The sequence below is a fragment of the Cottoperca gobio genome, chromosome 1, assembly GCF_900634415.1.
Source record: "Cottoperca gobio chromosome 1, fCotGob3.1, whole genome shotgun sequence".
NCBI classification, from domain to species: Eukaryota; Metazoa; Chordata; class Actinopteri; order Perciformes; family Bovichtidae; genus Cottoperca; species Cottoperca gobio.
In genome coordinates, this window is record NC_041355.1 from 24137789 (window position 1) to 24155141 (window position 17353).

Here is a 17353-nt window from a genome sequence, read left to right on the forward strand (position 1 = left end):
TATGGTCCATGGTTACATGCTTTACTGATTGTGTTGTAGATATATCTACTGTGGCAATTTATGTACGGCTACAACTGAACAATTGTTGAAAAGGTCATCTAAATTTGAAAATACCCAACTGTTTCTGTACGGTATGTCTACATGTCCACAATTGTAGCATCTGAAGATTTTAAAGGCATCAATCAGGCATTTACATCTGTCATATTTTGCACAGGGCCTGACAGTCCCCTGAACAAGCTAACCATCCGTGTAGCCTGGTAGCATCTGCGCTCTAGTTCTCCTGCTCCTACAGCGCAATATAATGAGCTGGGATGAAGATGGGTGCTACTTGAGGGCAAGTCAGGACATTAGCCTAAATGTGTCACCAACCTTAGCCAGCCTTGAGCCTGACTGGCCACATTAAGTATTCAAGAAGTCAACCTCTTCCTATTCCGTCCAATAGAACACTCATTACATCATGGCCCCAAAAAGCCCTCTTCCAGCTGTCTTAACCACTCTCTCTCTGTCCCTCTCTTTCTCGCTGCCATACTCTTTGGATTCTCCCACAAAGTGTTGTATCTTGTTCCAACAGCCACCTAAATCTGAGCTTTAATAAATTGTACTCTGCCTTCAGTAGGGATGCTGGCTGTGATTGGGGTGTGGCCAAGGACCACTTTGGGTTACTTTTCTTTGTGGGATAGTCCTCCTGTAACCTCCTGTTTCTTCTTCTTGTCCTAAAAGGTGTAATGGTTATATGTGGGGATCACTTGCAGTCGGCAGGTGTAGAGTAGCGCCATCAAGGGGTCTCTTATTCTGAAGCACAAAACATTTTACAAACTGCTATGTATCATAAACAGAACCAGAAGCATAAGATTAACAGCAAAGGTTAAAGTAATCAAGAAAACCAAACCCTGTGTTTTTGTTGAAAACAAATTAAATCATAAAAAAAAAACATTTCAGTAGAAAATGTGTATTGTGCCATAAATCAGCTTTCCAAGAGACAATGGACCAAAAGCTTTGAAGTACCCTATTCACATTTTATAACAGCATTTCTGTTTAGTATGACATTTGTTATTAAAATACACAAATGTATAACAGACATTCATGATTTACAAAATAAATGTGTTATTCACTTCATAAAAGTATATTCATGTGGATAAATAATACACTACTGCTGATAGCTTCATAGAACAGCAAACAAATCTCAGATATGTAAGCAAAACCAAAATATGTTTCTTATTTCATTTTTTATCCTCTCTAGTTCATGCTGGCGTTCCCTCTGAATTATGTATCTGATTTGTATAAATAAATGGGGAAATGTTATCAGACATATGTTAAAAGAAAATGAAAAACCTGTACACAGTTTCTTCTGGTTTGAACAGAGCACAGTATGTGTCAGCAGGGTTCAACATGCACAGGTATAAAGCTCAAAACCATTGTGTCCCAAATGTTAAAACATATTCATGATGCAGCTGGAGAGGTAATCCAGTCCAGAGTTTAGACGATGTACGTGGGGAGTTCTGTGGAGAATTTCACATGTACATGAGGTTTCATACATCCTGGGGATAAACAAGACAGAGAAAGAAACAGGTATCAGAGGATATATTTGACCAGAAGCTGAGTAAACCTAGAACATTAAGCTGGTCAGCTTACATTAGGTGATACTTTAAAGCTGCATTTATTGCATTAAAAATGTATGCCCACTTGGGGCGTTGGAACAAGCCTAAAACACAACGTCTGACATATTTATAAGGAAAAGTCTTTCACTAACAGTTACACATCCAGCAAACATGGAGCAAGATTAGCACTCATCTGGAGTTGTGTTTTAGGGCACTTGATTAATGTCCAATATTCACTCCCCTTTTAGTCTTGGTCTCTACCTATTCCGGCTCTTCCTGCTTTTAGCTTCACTATCCTGACTAGTTAGCGGCTAACCTTGTCTCTCTGCTGCCTAATGCTGGGAAGTAGCGTACATAGGCTTTTTCCACTGAAAACAGCTTCCCCTGAGGTAGGAAACAAGGTGGAAGAGAGAAGAATTTGTGCCACAAAAACAAAAAGCTAAAAGAGGCTAAAAATCTATGCACATCTTAGAGGAACTGCAGAGCTGGTAATAAGTGTCGGGTTAACACATAGTCATTTGATCCATTGTTAATGTAAATAATATTGATTAGTGCAGGTTTAAAGCTTATTTTATAAAGTTTGTTTTACTGTCACATCCATGCAAAGGTTTACGGTATTAAGACAGGACAGGATGTATGAACACAGAAGAGCAGCTATTAGGTGAGACTATGTAAGTCACTGTGGCAACAAGTGAACCTTGCAGAATTACAGAAATAGAGCAGTTTCTCTACTTTTGAAAAATGTATTTTGTTTGTTTTAAATGAGTTGGAGTAACAACAGACATCACATTAGGACAGCAGAGTCAAATACCAGAAGAGAATCATATCACAGATGGGTGACAAATTACAGAAAGAAACCTAAGTAAATGAGTGGATGCACATGCAGAAATGCAGCTGTTTCTACACAGGACACAAAGGCTTTACTAAACGCTTTGATGAATATGAAAATGATCAGAGCATCAGATCTCAAGCCAGCTGAAAGCCTGTGGGAGCTTTTCGAGCTACTTCTTACTAGGACACTTTATTTAGGATTTTCCTTTCATTTGTCCCCCATCTGTATTCTCAGGTGATTAAAACGGCGACATCACTGAGAAAAATGTGTTTCTTGTTCTACTGACAAGCAGCTGTACTTTTTTATCATACTCAGTTTTTGCTTAGCTGTCGTTCACCCCTTGACCGGACCATTTCACTTCTGAGAAACACACAACAACAAAAAAGCACAGGATGAGTCCCACGAAACAACACACACAATGGTTTGAGATAATGGAGAAAGTTGAAATGAAAATGCCAGCCACAGAGCGAAACTAGAGGGGATATTTACCTATGGGCCGTGAGTTAAACTCTGTGTCCAGAATCTCCAAAGAATGCACAAAGTCCCGCTGTGAGTTGGGCGTGGCCTCCGTTGGATTAGCTGGACTCATCATTTCTTGTTCTTTTTCGTTCTGCATCTGCGCATAGACGTTGAGGCCTGGGATCTTCCTTGAGGAAAGATTTACAGTGAGGCAATGGAAGACAGCAGCCTAGCTAAAACTACCAGAGCAAGGACACAACAAGAGGATCGGTACTATGCTGTTTACTTAACTCGTTTGTAGCGTATAATGATGGGATTAAGCCTATTTGCATGTAAATCAGCATTTACGCAAGGTCTGTAAATCTGAGGTTTTATTCCATCCGTATATCTTCATGACCCTTTGTGACCTTTTCCCTTGAAGCTGCACCTTGGACATAATTTAACATTTTAGAAAGGTCATCGTCCTACGTTCAAAGGGCTTAATATTGATAGCGCCTGAAGGCTGACTGACATTTCTTTTTGCAAAGAATGACCTGACAAAAGAATTCCCACAGATGTGTGAGTACAAAGCCAATTCTTCACTGAGGAGCGCTGGGTATGCCGGTGAAGATGTTTGACAGGCAGCTATCAGCCTTCTGTGTAGCCTCGCAGGCAGCTTTTGTTTACTGAGCTGTCAGGACGCCATGACACCTTTCACCACCTCCATATCACGGAGGCTTCAGTGTGACAACTATATAGACATGACATTTCATGAACATTTTACCTCTTGAATTTGTAGATGACAAATACAGCTAAGCCCACAACCACTACTGATAACAGCATTAGCATGGCAGAGCCACTGTGGTTCTCGCTGGTGTCCACTAGGGGCGCTGCAGAGACATGGAGACAAGAGCCACACAGTATAAGCAACACAACATACTAACACTGCCTGTATTTCCACCCAACTGAAACATACAATGAGCAGTCAAAAGGATAATTGACACATATGTTAAACATAAATGAATAATTTCAATATACAGTAGTATGGACTTCTCTTACTCTTTATCTTATAATTCCCTTTAGGACAGTAGCAGCATCCCCAATAGGAAGAGGCACACATACTTGTAACGATGCTCACTCTCTGAATGTGTAGCTACATGGTGGGAGCCAATCAGACACAGGGTTATTAGTTGACGGGGGCAGCAAAAATAATAAAAATATAGCTGACTGTCCACTGGATCTACGTCTCCTATAGTCTGGATGCTTTACATTCTGTCCCACTTACTACATAAAGTGCAAAGACCCTCTTGAGCCAACCCTGTCTTCTAGAGCAGGGGTCTTCAACGTGTTTCAGGCCAAGGACCCCCAAACTGATGGAGAGATGGAGCAGGGACCCCTACTATATATATTGTACAACATTGTGTTTTATATTAAACTGGGCCTAATGCCATGTATAACCATAGCTATCCTGTTATTGTGCATTCAATACGAAGCTATTCAATGAATACTGAATGTGTGCGTTGCTGACTGAAAGTTAACGTCTTCTGCCTCCATTTATCTGTTCGCTACAATATGTTGTTCATGTTAATGTGTATTTAAAGAAGTTTAAATGTGGAACAGTTAAATAAAAAATGAAAATTGTCTAATCAACCAAAGATTTCACAACCCTCTGTTGAAGACCTCTGCTCTAGAACATTATATTCCCATACAACTATACAATATTGTTAATTACGATTTGAAGGAAACATATTTTCTCTCTTATTATGGTCGCAGCTTTAAACACGTGGCTAACGTTGTAAAAAAAACACTGGTTAGGTCTAGAAAGAAGATCATGGCTTGGCTTTAAATAAGTATGTTTGTTACGTTATTTCAGTTACTGGTTTAAATTCAAATATGTCAACTTGATGTTTCACACCAACACCAGTCTCCTGGGGGAAAGTCCTGTGTTTGTTTCATCACCCATCCAACCCAAACTATGATTAGAAATGTATTTGTGATACGTCAAAAACAAACATACATTTCCCCTGCAACATAATTGACAATGCAGTTTAGCTGTATGGGAACGTAATTGTTAGGAGACAAGGCTGCCTGGGCAGCGCTAAGCAAACACATACACAATTGTTTACCTGCTGATAAGTGTGCTGCATACACGCTGACTTGGACCCCGGGCCGCAACGTGAACTGGACAAGGTTTTGATTTAAGGCGCTGAGCAAAACCTCAGACAGCTGTTGGGACACAGAGAGGGACAGGATTTCAACAATGTAGCTTTATTTAAAAAAACTCAAACTCAACATAGCTATTGAGAAAAGTCCTTGTAAAGATCAGCAACCTCTCATCTATCTCTGCTTTCCACTCGTCATTTATTATGTCTGCTCAGAGCAAAGCAGTTTGTGTTCCTGATTAATTTTTGCACAGATTCATCCACACCAAATATCACTTGCCCTTTACATAACTTCTGAATGTACACATCATTAAAATAAGTTATCTTAACTCAAGGTAACAGAGGAAGCTGCATCGATGGTCCTTTTTCTGTGACTTTGATTATTTCCAGGAAATAACTACTTAAGAGTCAGTTTAAAGCTTTATACATTTATTTGTTTGGTCGTTTAGCATTCACTTGGAGTTTCAGTTTTGCCATCCACAAACCACTGCTAAATGCTCAACTACATTCATCAGCTAGTCTGCTGTTTGGTTTTGGGAAGGTAATGTACAGTGGAGGTAAGTAAACTGAATGCCTGTTGCAGCTGGACACAGGGATGATAGAAGAGACATTTATTGGTCAACACATTAAACCAATGAGCTAACAGTTACTTAAAGGCTCTTCAGTTCTGAGGGGAAAGGCAGAGGTGGGGGATAATTCTCTGCGAGTTTGTTACTTTGAGGGACAGCTTTCACATTATACATAGTTATTTGATCCATTTGTTAATATAAAAATATTGATTAGTGCAGACAAAAGATAAGACAAAGAGATGAAGTGGTTACATATCAACCCCTAGCAACACTGTTTAAAAAGGACTTTAAACACTGAACATTATAAAGGCAGTATTTACCTGCATTATTTGTAAGTGCCCACGACCCAAAGAAACCTCACTGCCTCCACCAACAACCCCCTCTGAGCTGTCCTATTTATGTAAGAGTCTTTGTCTGTGGGACCTTTCTCATGTGATGCATAATGCAAAGGATGCAGCCTCACTTGATCTCTGCTTTCCAGACTGGCAAGTAACCTTCTGCACTGAGAACATCTAACTTTGATATAAATTGGGCAGATTAGCCTGACCCGAAGGTAAACCGTAGAAAGCCAGAGTCCAATCTATGTCCCCATAGATCCTTTCATTCACGCAATTATAATCTCTTTCCCGACGCTCTAATCCTTATACACAATCTACAAATGAAATGATATGATAAATGATATTCAAATACCATAAAACAGTTATTAATCCGCACTCATGAAACAAGCGTGAATGGAGTTGCATCGAGCCGACACAAAACTAAACAAAATCTTTCTCTCTGCAGAGCCAAGTTTTTCCTCTGCAGAGGCTTCATTTATCTTATCTGCCTCATTTGCCAAATTAATTGTGATATGAGTAATTTCTGTAGTGCTTCATTCTACCCTTTATATTTCTTAGCAGTTTAAATTTAGACTCTGCTTTGACTAATTACTTTTTCCCACTGTATACCAGGGTCAGCACATCTATTATACATTCTAATAAGGAGAGCGCTCTCTACACTTTTTACATTCCAACCTTGAATGAGGATTTATCGCTGGCTTGTAAGGGGAGACGATATTTCCAGGCGTTCAACCAGGTGTGAGCGAGGAGGGAAGGAAGTTTCCTTCTCTACGCATTCCTGTGGAATTCTTCCCACGGAGAGCAGATCCAACATTATTATCAGTCAATATCTATTAAGCGAGGCTCAGAGCTAATTTGGTCGATCTTGATACGCTGGTGATTTACTGAACTGATCATCCAGGACAATTTCTTTGTCTGGCTCTTTAGGCTCGAGAATCCCCCCCCCCCCCCCCCCCAACACACCACAGGATGTGACTTGAGGGAGTTTAAAAGCCGTTCCCCCTGATAACTTGTTAATACTTGTCAGGCTTATTGATGAGTCTATTGCAGAGATTCCTCAGGCGTATTCTAAAATTAGACTTGTGGAAAAACCCGGACTTGCCTCGATAGATCTATACTGACATCTGCTGGAGGAAGGAGGAACTGAAATCTGGGATTATTTCTTTCAGGTGACAATTTCTGGACAAGCTGCTGCTAGAAAAAGGGACTAACCCATGACTCACACAAGGCGAGAAAAAGGAATGACTATGTCAGAGTTGTGCTTGCTGTTATGGTGGAATTACTATGAGGATAACAAGATGAAATCCATCCACCTACACAAGTACATGCTGGACAAAGGAATGACTAGTGTACAGACGGAGCAGTAGTTCTTGACTCACCTGATCTAAATGAGCAGAGCTCTTGTATGCTTTCCCCTCAGTTAGCTGTTTGTCAGGTAGAAGGAAAAACTCTGCTGCTGTGGGTAAACCTGGGAGGACGGTGACCAGGAGCTGATCCTCTCGCACGGCTGTGGCCTGTCGGGGAACAAGAGATACAGAGTTCATCCATTCATCCCAAATGTGCTGGTAGCACTGGGGATAGAAAGTATGTATCCAAAGCTGCCATTGCCTTGTCTCGATTCATACTTATTTTACTACAATTCTTTCATCACACACTTTTATAGTTTTTAGTTTGATTTACACTGTAACATTTGACTTAATATCTGAGTTGATCAAAATGTTGATTTCCTCTTATGAGTCAACTTCAATTATCACCGTAGTAAGAGACAGTGCTCTTTGTAAAGACAATATCAATCACAAAGTATAAGGTGTCTAAGAAGGAAACTAAAGATGATTGTATAGTGCATCAACTATTTGCAGCTACACACTGTTCTACTATTACACATTAGCATCTGTACTTGTTCAGCTATTATGGAGAACATGATAACCAATAATTACAATGATATAACTGTATATAAATACCTATACCCTTGCTTCTATGTGTCTCTGCCCTCATCCTCTCATAATCCATGTATGCACTTAGTATCACAACATTCAGACACTTTATCAGCAGCATTGTGTCGCTGATTTTGATGCTTAGACGTTGCTGTTCTACGGCTCGGACTGTAGAACAAATGTTACGTAATGTCATTTACTAAATGTTTTCCTTGCTTGGTGTAAGAGCCTCTGGTTCTTCTTCCAGCTCTTGCATGGACTTGTGCTGCAGTGAATCTTGTGAATGTGAATTCCTTAAGATATCATGTTTTCATCTGAAAGTTTTTCATTTTTTCTTTTGGTGTTCTGCCTTCCAGGCTGGGGTTGTCATAAAAAAATGATGTCAGTAACAAATAACAAAACAGACATGTTCACTGAAGACTGAAGAGCCGGGTGTATTTTTGGCATCAATTTAGAGTTTTGCAGCATCAAAAAAGTGTGAAAGTATGATGCAAGGCCCAGATTGCTCGTTGCTAGGAATCAGAAAAGTATCGACATTTGGAGGATGTTATAATAAACAAAGTTAATGAGGCAAGATCTGTACCTCACATTGCATCGTATCTTACATTTGACAGGTCTCACAGCACTCGACTCCACACGTCCTTTCAGGTCAGTGCAGAACACATATTAGGCACAGACTGACATTTATTCTTCTGTACACAACATCCACAACCTTGTTACTATGTGGCCCTGAACTCAGAGTGTGTGCAAGCCACTGCAATCAGCATGCTCTTGAACTGTATATTCCCCCTCTCCTCCCATCTTGCCTTGTCATTTATCATCATAAAAGTCAGATTCATCTCTCAAAGCCTTAGGGAGGTCAGGCTGCACTAATAGACCGTCAGAGGTCCAGTCGAGCACTGACAGTATTTGCCAGAGTAAAGCAATGATTTCCATGAAACCTGAGAGAGCTTTACCTGGATCAGAGAGTTCCTGATGACTCGGCTCACATCCTGCCTCCATTCTGCAACATCAGGGTTGTGGTCGTCCAGGTTTGATGAAAAGGCGAGCAGATGAGAGCGGAAATATTCTGCAGGGAGAGAAGTAATTGCGTGTGAGCTGCTTTCACTTTTCATCTGTCACCACATGCAGAGTTCAGCCTTTAGATTTATGCTCATGTGGGCCAAAAAGTCAATTTTATCGTCCAACATTACAAACAACACGAGAGATCAGAGAGTTCATCCAAATTATCTAAAACAATTTATCTGGAGCTGAACTCGAAGTGTGCTCACCTAAAATGTCGGCAATAGTAAGTAATTATATAAAACGCCTTTCAAGAGCCGAGATCACAAAGTGTTTCACAATAAAATCAAATAAACAGAATAAAACAGGAAACAAAACTCAGAGGATGTCGGGCTGCAGTGGAGCTCTGCTGTACCACACCGAGCTCTAAAAGTCTTTATTTCACAAGAAAACTGTGTGTGTATAATCTAGTAAACAGTTGGTCAAAGTTGCTAAATTATTTACTAATACTTCATACATTATGTATGAGCCTTCATAAGAAATCCTTATCATAGGAACAACCCTTTCTAAAAGCTGATTCATAGAAAGTGCTATCGCTTGGGAAGTGCAATATTATTAATACTTATAGAAAGATAGCCGAAACAACAACACCTGCAGACCTCCACCAAGGCTAATTCATTTTGGCACAAGATGTCATTTTTCCCATTATTCTGACATTTTTCCAACACTTGAATGCAGCACAAAAGCCCTATCACGCAATGTTAACACAAGTGAAACACACTTTGTGTATCTGGCCCGTAAATCGGATTTGCTCCAAAACGTACAGGGTTCTTCCTTCGCCCATGTTACACTCTTACACCAATTTTCACGGACAATCGGACAAGTTTTTCATTAATCCTGTTGACGGACAAACAGACAACATACAGACAAACCGAGCCAGGAACCTAACCTCCTTGGTGACAGGACCCAGGTTATAATTGAGTTATCCTTTAATAATGATTACCCTACGATAACATCAAAAGTGAACTGAACGTGTGCTAAAACGATCAGCAGCATTAGTTGTGTTTGTGGAAACTGTCCTATTCCCACATTGACCACATGACCGATGACCTTATTCTATCATCTACCTCAGTTTTATCTTTATCTTTGTCTTATCTTTAAAGAGAAACTCTCGGAATCAAATTGTTAAATGGTCTAGTGTGCTGTTTGGTGAGTCACAGCTTAACCCGGGGTCCCTTTACACCAGACAGTTACAGATGTTAACTGGCTCACATTACATTACCACGACGTCCCTTTGCACAGGGAATTTCAGCTTATTCCTTCCGTACCAAGGTTTAAAGTTGTAGAAAAAAGTGGTATAGAAACAGTTTAGTTCCAGCAGCCATCACTCAGCATTCTCAACATTGCTGACATTATTCATTTTTATATTTTAGTGGTTTTGGTGATAATTGGAGCCTTGATTACTTTTATCATGTCTGTTTATTGTCTGTGTTGTTGGCCAAGACAGATGCGTCACCCTGCAAACCAAATCTACCTACGGGTACAAATAAAGTGCCCTGAACCGGATCTATTCTGTATCTTATTAAGCTAATTGTGGTGAGCCATCTTGTAATTACAATGCTACAGAATCCCAGAAGAGATGGAGTCACAGAGTCGGCTCACCGTGGACAGCGATGGCTTTTCTGTCCTGCAGAATAGTATTCCCAGCAGACACCTGCACAGTGACTGCATTGATGCCTTCCCGGGAGAACGTGCACGCCACACTTCCCTCTAGGGTAATTACAGGCTGCTGGGGGAGAAAGAAGGGAGGCAGAAAGAGAAGGTAGGGGAGAGGGAGATGAAAAGAGTCAGCGTCTGGGGTGAGAAACCTTTATCAACGGCCGATGTCCCCCTGCTGTTATTTACACTACAGAGAGTGAGCCTGTACACACACACACACACACACACACACACACACACACACGCTCAAGCATACGTTCAGAGCTTAGCAACAATATGTGCTGTGCTGAATACAGTGTCGGGGCCCACAGAGAGTTCCCTGTGTGACACCAGCAGCTCTTTGCTGTCATTACTCATGTCTCTGTTTGTTCTTCAAATAGCTTTAAGATGCTAATAATGCCGTGGTTTATTACCAATGACATAACTGGCTGTCCTTGTAGAAGGCCCCTGTCGGCGTTGAACAAACACATTTACACAACTACAATTATGAAGACAGATAGTTAGAGAGGAGCATGTATACATAAGTATCTCCATCATCTTACAACCTCTTCTTGTAGTAAAATGACATCTTACCAAAAATCAAGTGGCATTTTGGAAGTGTCTTTAATGCATTGTATAAATATACAGTATATATACACGTCTTATGCATTATAGTCTGCACTGTATGCTTTTTAACAATAATCATAGCATATATAAAGCATGTTATAATGAATTATAAGGCTGAGTATCATAATACTTCATAATTGCTGGGTGATTATTATATTGTATTATGAATCTTCATCAGTGTTTACAACTATAATTATACAGATTATAACACATTATATTATATATTTGTTTGCTTGTAATGCTTTATAAAATGTAAGTGTAACCCTTGGTTACTAAGAGACTGATATAAATATTTATTAGTTTTATTAATAATTCATTAATAATTAAATAACTCATTGGTAACAGAAGAAGATAAAAGAAGATATTGGGATTTAGAACAAGATTCATGATAGCACTCAAACTAGTGTGATTAGTTAATCAAATAAATAGCATAATTCTGTGATTTTCTAATTGTTTTCTAAAGAGAATAACTATTTGTGTTACATTTGTACATTTGTACATTTAAACGTACCTGCTGTGTTCACCATTTCTGCACAATATCCATTTTCTCCTGAGCGACCCAGATCTTCTCATGCACTGGTCCATAGTTAAAATGTCTCCACTGATTTGTTGATACAATTCTGTGCTCAGTACTAGTGTTACATAAGTCATAGAAATAAATATATATATCTAAATATAACCTGAGCAGTGTTCAGAAGTATAACACATTACAGTCATATGTTTCAAAGAGCCTATTGGGGTTCATTAATTGCATAACAGTTACTTATCCTCGCAACACTTTGTTACTTTAACATATTGTGGAGTCAGCTTGTTTGCAGTCTCACCAGGTGGTGGATGAGAGGGTTGATATTAATTTGAATTGACCATTCATAGCCAAATAAGTATAGAGCTATATTTGTAGGAAAAGAGCTCTGCATTTTGAAGGAGCTCTAAATGAATCAGAACAGAGCAATGATTCTGCAGGAGAACTACTTCCTCCTATTAAACACATTGACACTAAATCTCAATGCCAAAAAGCATTTTATTTAACGAGGAGGGAAAGCGAAACAGCCTTGGCCTAATTTGCATATCGGCACAACAGTAAGAAGTGTCAGTTTGTAATGGCCGCATTGTTTGGATGAAGATGATTGGACATTACTTGTTAGCTGGTAGCCTCACAACTGGTGACAGAAGCAGCTGATGCTAACCAGTTAGCGCAAAAGCAGTTTTGTTTCTCTGCCTGAACAAAGCTTTACTTTATTTTCATCTCTTAGTGAGACTGTTCTGGGGAGTGTTAGCTTAGCACAAGAGCTGGAGGTGTGGGGCAGAATTTAACCTCTGCCAAAGGACAAGGGATACATACCACTTCTGGGGACTCCAGAGTTGTCATATTTTACATTTTATGTCTTCTTAGCTGGCTAGGTAGTCCCTAGTAAGCCTACATTCAGGAATCACCTGGGGTTTGGATGCTGCATGCACTAACTGGGACTAAACTATTTTTAGGTGAAGCACAAATCGATGTGAATGTGCTCTCAGTGGTGCAAACTGAGCAGAAGAAACGATTGTACGAGTTTAAAACGTTTCAACAAAATCTGCAAGTATCAAGCTTTATAAATCAACTCCATAAATGCGAGACGAAAGGGAGATTGGAGGAAAATAACAACGAACGGAAGTGAGCTCTGAGATCAGTCACAGGCTTAGCTGACACACAATGACATTTCCAGCTAGCTTACAGCTAACGTGTGCACAGTTGGTACACTGGCTGCACGGATATTATACTGGTTAAATTCATGTAAATTGCGTAAGGTGAAGATATAACTAACATTCTGTCTGAACACACGATAATAAGTTATTTAACGTATTACATCTACTGTTGGCTAACTAGTAAAGTAATGTAATTACTTGTTCAACGTGTGACTGATTGATTACATTTTCCAAACTGAGTAACAATGTTTATGTAAAGACACGTTGCTTTTTTCTCTAAGACATAATTAGTCACTCTTTTGATGAGCAGAAAAGCAATTCCACACCCCTCCATTGTATTGGGGTGGCACCAGAAGGTTCAACAGTTGAGACCTCAAAATATGTGCTCATAAAACTAAATCTGCATGGCTAGACACCACTAGGGTTTAGTAAAACAAATGGTATTTTCTGACCTTATAAATGTGTGGGATTGATCAGCTCAGTCTGACAGCTTCTGACCTCAGTCGGAGGAGTTTATAGTAATAACGAATAAGGGATAAACTTCACTGGCTATCAGTAATTACAATTTTTGCAATGTGGATGCCCAAAAAATGGCTGAACAAAATAATTTAAACATTTTGGAGCAGAAGAGTCAGCAACCTACTTAATTGCAAACAGGCAAAGGCGTAACAGAAGTAAAAGCTGAGAGAGAAGTAAGAAAAGTCTTGAGTGTACACTACCTCTGTGTTATTTCCGATCCACCAGATGTAGGTGACCGTTCCCACTTGGCTGGGCCACAGAACAGCAGTCAGGTTCACTTCCTTATTCTTCACGGCCACAAAGGGAGCTGAGAGATGGATATACTCCAGCTGACCTACTCAGGCACACAGATGCATCACAGACTGAACTCTATGCGCTTCATCCCAATGTGCAAAAACATGGGGGGAAAAACGTTATCTTTTTCAAATCAAGCAGAAAAAGGCTGAGAGTGAGTTTATAGGTAGGTGAGAGTGTGTTCAGAGTGCTGCCCTGCGCTGGGACCGTTGGATGCCATCTGTGTGTTATTTCTCATTCGTGGCACTCTTGAGCCTGCGGTGGCTCTATTTGTTCGGTTGGCACATAGGATTGACAGATTGGAAGGGACAACGTCGCTCCCTGATCAATAAGTCAGCTATGTTACATCTGTCACCCCCGAATACACCAGGGGTGGACAGCTCCATTACATATGAGGCTGCAGCGGCTTCCATGGGCTGGGCGGCTGTGAAGCATAAGCTGACTTGAGTGGAAGTGTGATGGGATTTGTTCTATCTCACTTGTTTGTTTGGTTATGGAAGGGGAGGATGTTCTGTGAATAGATAAAGCACAGAATGTGGTCCGCTGTGTACGAGTTGACAGCCGCAATTCCACTGAATGTGAGAAAAAGTGCAAAGCAGAAAGAGCCAAAGAGCATGAGCTCACACATTGGAGATTCTCCTATCTAAATAAATACATATGCACATTTATAACATGCAAAACTCGGTATCTCACATGTTACATGCAGGTAGAGCGTGACAGTCTCAGTGCCGAGGCTGTTCTCCCCGGTGGCAGTCACCCGGTAGATTCCCACAGCTTTGTAGATGTGTTTGATCCCGTCCTCTATAGAGCTCACATTGGAGTAGGTCAGAGCGTGGCCGTCTCCGAAGTCCAGCGTGATGCTTGTCCTCGCCCCGTCGCCCTGCACACACACGCACACACACACACACACACACACACACACACACACACACACACACACACACACACACACACACACACACACACAGATACACTCAGGTTTCAAGTTATATATTGCACTCCACTAACACAGAGCACTTTGTTGTTCTTGTTAAAAGATGTGTAATGATGTCATCGACACGCTCATTGTGAGGGTCAGAGCATTAGCCGTCACTGTGGTCCTACTCATCAGAATCTATGGTACTTAATAAAGATGGGTCCACCAACTGGTGTATATTGTCAAACATCTTTTACTGTATCTTAAACACAGAGGTTGTGGGTGGACTTCTAATTATAATGCTGAATTAATGGTCTTAATAGCTGTTTTTGTGTAAAATACTTCTTAGGTTCTTAGTAATACTATCTTATTTCAAACTAGAGATTTACTAAATAATTTTGCAATTTTAATAAATATCTTAGATGATAAAGAAATAAGATGGAAATCTTTTTTGGGCCTTTCATTGCAATATTGCAAGTTGGCAGCAAAGCTGAGAGGTGGCTGTGTCCAGCTCTCTTAGTTATACATCCATGGTCACTGGGGGAAGAAGTACACATATAGTAACTTCAGTAAAAGTAGTAGTACGGCTCAATAATACTACTGTTTCAAGTAAAAGTGTTAGTGTTAGGGGGGAAGTCCCTTTCATTTTAATTTAAAGAAATGATCATATATGTAAAGTATCTCCAGCTGTTAGATCAATGTAGTGAAGTAAAAAAGTAGCATAGCATTTAAATAAAGCATCAGTAATACAGTTAAAGCACCTCAACATTGTACTTAAAGGGAAACATTAGAGATATAGGAATTCCAATGTGTCATTTCCATGGCCAAGGAAAGTTTAACCAATATCTGTGAAGATGAGCTTCTGTCTCAAAGTCAGGAAACAGAGACGTAAGTATCAAACTCATGATGTCATCATGCTCCAGTCTGCTCCAGAGACATTGAATGGGAGACAGATTTTGAGATTTATTCCATTGTAGTGTTCCCAGTTGTGAAACAGAAATTGCACCTGTCTACTTAAAATATTCCCCTGGGTACTCTGTGTCTATTCTCAGCCACTGCTGGGCCTCAGAGCACTTTCTAGTGGACCGTGGAAATACTGCCAAATGGTTAGATTAAATAAAAAACATGTTTTTGGTTATATACAAATCTAGTTATCTGTATATCTAAATGTGCCCAACAATTCAAATATGTAAAACAAGTTAAATCATAATGCATAACTTCATTGACCAGGATATACATCTTTCCCAATTCATTGTCTATGGAGCAGTTCCAGAATTTGAGTTTTAGCACTCTAGTTTAGGGATTATTGACAGAGTTGTTTGTGTATATTAGCATTTTTAAACTGCCTTAGACTTTAGGAATAATAACCTATCACTTTTGAAAATGAATGAAAAAAAATAGTCTTTGACCTCATTTCCATTGTGAATGTAATAACATTTAACTTGGTATGGTGTGACAGTTCATGAGGCTTTTTAACAAATGCAAAAAACAGCTCACCTCCTCCAGAAAAACAAGGAAGGTGACATTGGTGGCCAGAGTGGCTGACAGCGTTCCCTCACTGGTGACCAGGTGGAGACCTTTGGGGGCTTGGATGGGACACTGCTGCCTCCTGGCTGTGTACTCCACACTGAATCCAGCTGTACAGTTATTAGAGATGACTTTCCTGTAGCTGGTGGTGGAAATACACAAAAAACATTAAGATGTAGATACGTACATGAGAACACAAAAAAAACTTATTGATAAAAAAAAACAACTTTATGTGGATTATCCAGAGTTAAAGGGTCTTTTTTTGTTTTGGAAAAATATATTGCTGATTAAATTGTTTAAGGGTAGTCACTACACATGTAACTAATACATGTCACCATTAAACTTCTCCAATGGATTACTTACATTGGGACAATTAGATTTTGTATTTGAGGCATTATATTATTCAATATGTGCTACTTTGCTTACATTACCGGAACATAAATCTGAAGATTGGATAAAGCAGGTTCAAGATTCTTGTTTCATTGTGTTCACATATTAGAATCAAAGGTTTCGTCAGAGGGAATTTGGATATCTCTTTTTATCACTCCATAAATCAGAAAATACTGTCAACAGCCATGAGATAAATACATGTTTGCCATGTTCTTAGCTATAAAATGTGGTATAAATCAGATATGTGAACAAAGCCCTCTGTAAAAACCTTCAGAATATAGAGAGGAATGAAACTGTTTGATGTATGTAGGTGCTACTGAAGTGATACTAAGAGTCTGATAAAAAAAACTCCTTTTGAGAAAATGGCCTTTTTCCATACATGTTGAAAGACACTATGTGTGTAAATAATATAATATAATTGCAAATTGTTTCCATTTGATTAGCATAATTATACTTTTTCTTTGTTTCATTATGCAAATGAGGCATTATCTAATGGTCATTTTTGGTGTAATTTAGGCGAAACCTCCAGACACAAAGAGACAACGTCAGTAAGACAAACACCTGGATGTTTTATTTCCAGTAGACATGTAATGGTTTCAAAATAGCCTAAACTCTTCAAATTGACCAGTGCATGAAAAAGGAGGTTGTTTTGTCAGAGAGAGTACAACCTGGAAAAGCAATAGTACTTTACACTCTTTTACACTGAACACGATATAGATTCTTTAATTTGTAGCTTTTTCAAACATGACTTGCAAACACTACTTCACCCACAGTGGATTACATCATTACCTGGGGTTTATGCTTGTTGCATGTTTGATCATTCAGC

At 39.5% G+C, this 17353-nt stretch overlaps 1 protein-coding gene across 5 annotated transcripts in view; it reads right to left on the bottom strand.

The window, feature by feature from the left end:
• Positions 1-1138: 1138 nt before the first annotated feature.
• sorcs1 (sortilin-related VPS10 domain containing receptor 1) overlaps positions 1139-17353 on the bottom strand; it is a 133296-nt gene continuing 117081 nt past the window's right edge. The window contains exons 18-28 of one of the 5 annotated variants that reach the window (XM_029439776.1): positions 16108-16279; positions 14388-14574; positions 13601-13734; positions 10536-10662; positions 8828-8940; positions 7317-7451; positions 4995-5094; positions 3653-3758; positions 2920-3077; positions 2742-2790; positions 1139-1538 (exon numbers count right to left, since the gene is read on the bottom strand). In XM_029439776.1, the coding sequence (XP_029295636.1) occupies positions 2753-2790; positions 2920-3077; positions 3653-3758; positions 4995-5094; positions 7317-7451; positions 8828-8940; positions 10536-10662; positions 13601-13734; positions 14388-14574; positions 16108-16279 (1270 nt within the window). In that variant the 3' untranslated portion in view covers positions 1139-1538; positions 2742-2752. Of the gene's footprint in view, positions 1539-2741; positions 2791-2919; positions 3078-3652; positions 3759-4994; positions 5095-7316; positions 7452-8827; positions 8941-10535; positions 10663-13600; positions 13735-14387; positions 14575-16107; positions 16280-17353 lie in introns of those variants that run through there. The other 4 variants (XR_003832806.1, XM_029439693.1, XM_029439608.1 and 1 more) reach the window with 4 other exon arrangements.